At 67.6% G+C, this 241-nt stretch overlaps 1 protein-coding gene across 1 annotated transcript in view; it reads left to right on the top strand.

Annotated features, from left to right (window-relative positions):
* Positions 1 to 241, top strand: part of LOC104512781 (collagen alpha-1(VII) chain-like) — a gene marked incomplete at both ends in the record, with an annotated part of 5857 nt that overhangs the window by 1429 nt on the left and 4187 nt on the right. The window contains one exon of the mRNA XM_010155889.1: positions 171 to 224. Within this exon, the coding sequence (XP_010154191.1) occupies positions 171 to 224 (54 nt within the window). The remainder of the gene's footprint in view (positions 1 to 170; positions 225 to 241) is intronic.

Below are 241 nucleotides of genomic sequence, written 5' to 3'. Positions count from 1 at the left end.
CCCGCGTGTCGCTGCAGGGTGAGCCGGCGCTGCTGGAGGGTGGGCTGCTGGGAGAACCTGTGAGTTGGCCCCATTAACCTCACCCCCCCGTTAACCTTTACCCTCCTGCCTTCTGGGGGTGAGCCAACCCTGTGGCCACCCCCTCCCCATCACTGCTGTCCCCCTGGCAGGGCTCCAAGGGTGACCGAGGGTTGCCAGGCCCCAAGGGCGAGAAGGGGAGTGCTGCTTGGAGGGCCAGTGG

This window comes from Eurypyga helias, unplaced genomic scaffold, assembly GCF_000690775.1.
Source record: "Eurypyga helias isolate BGI_N326 unplaced genomic scaffold, ASM69077v1 scaffold34127, whole genome shotgun sequence".
Taxonomy (NCBI): Eukaryota; Metazoa; Chordata; class Aves; order Eurypygiformes; family Eurypygidae; genus Eurypyga; species Eurypyga helias.
The sequence above is the reverse complement of the archived record's forward strand: the minus strand, read 5'-3'. Positions and strand labels throughout refer to the sequence as shown.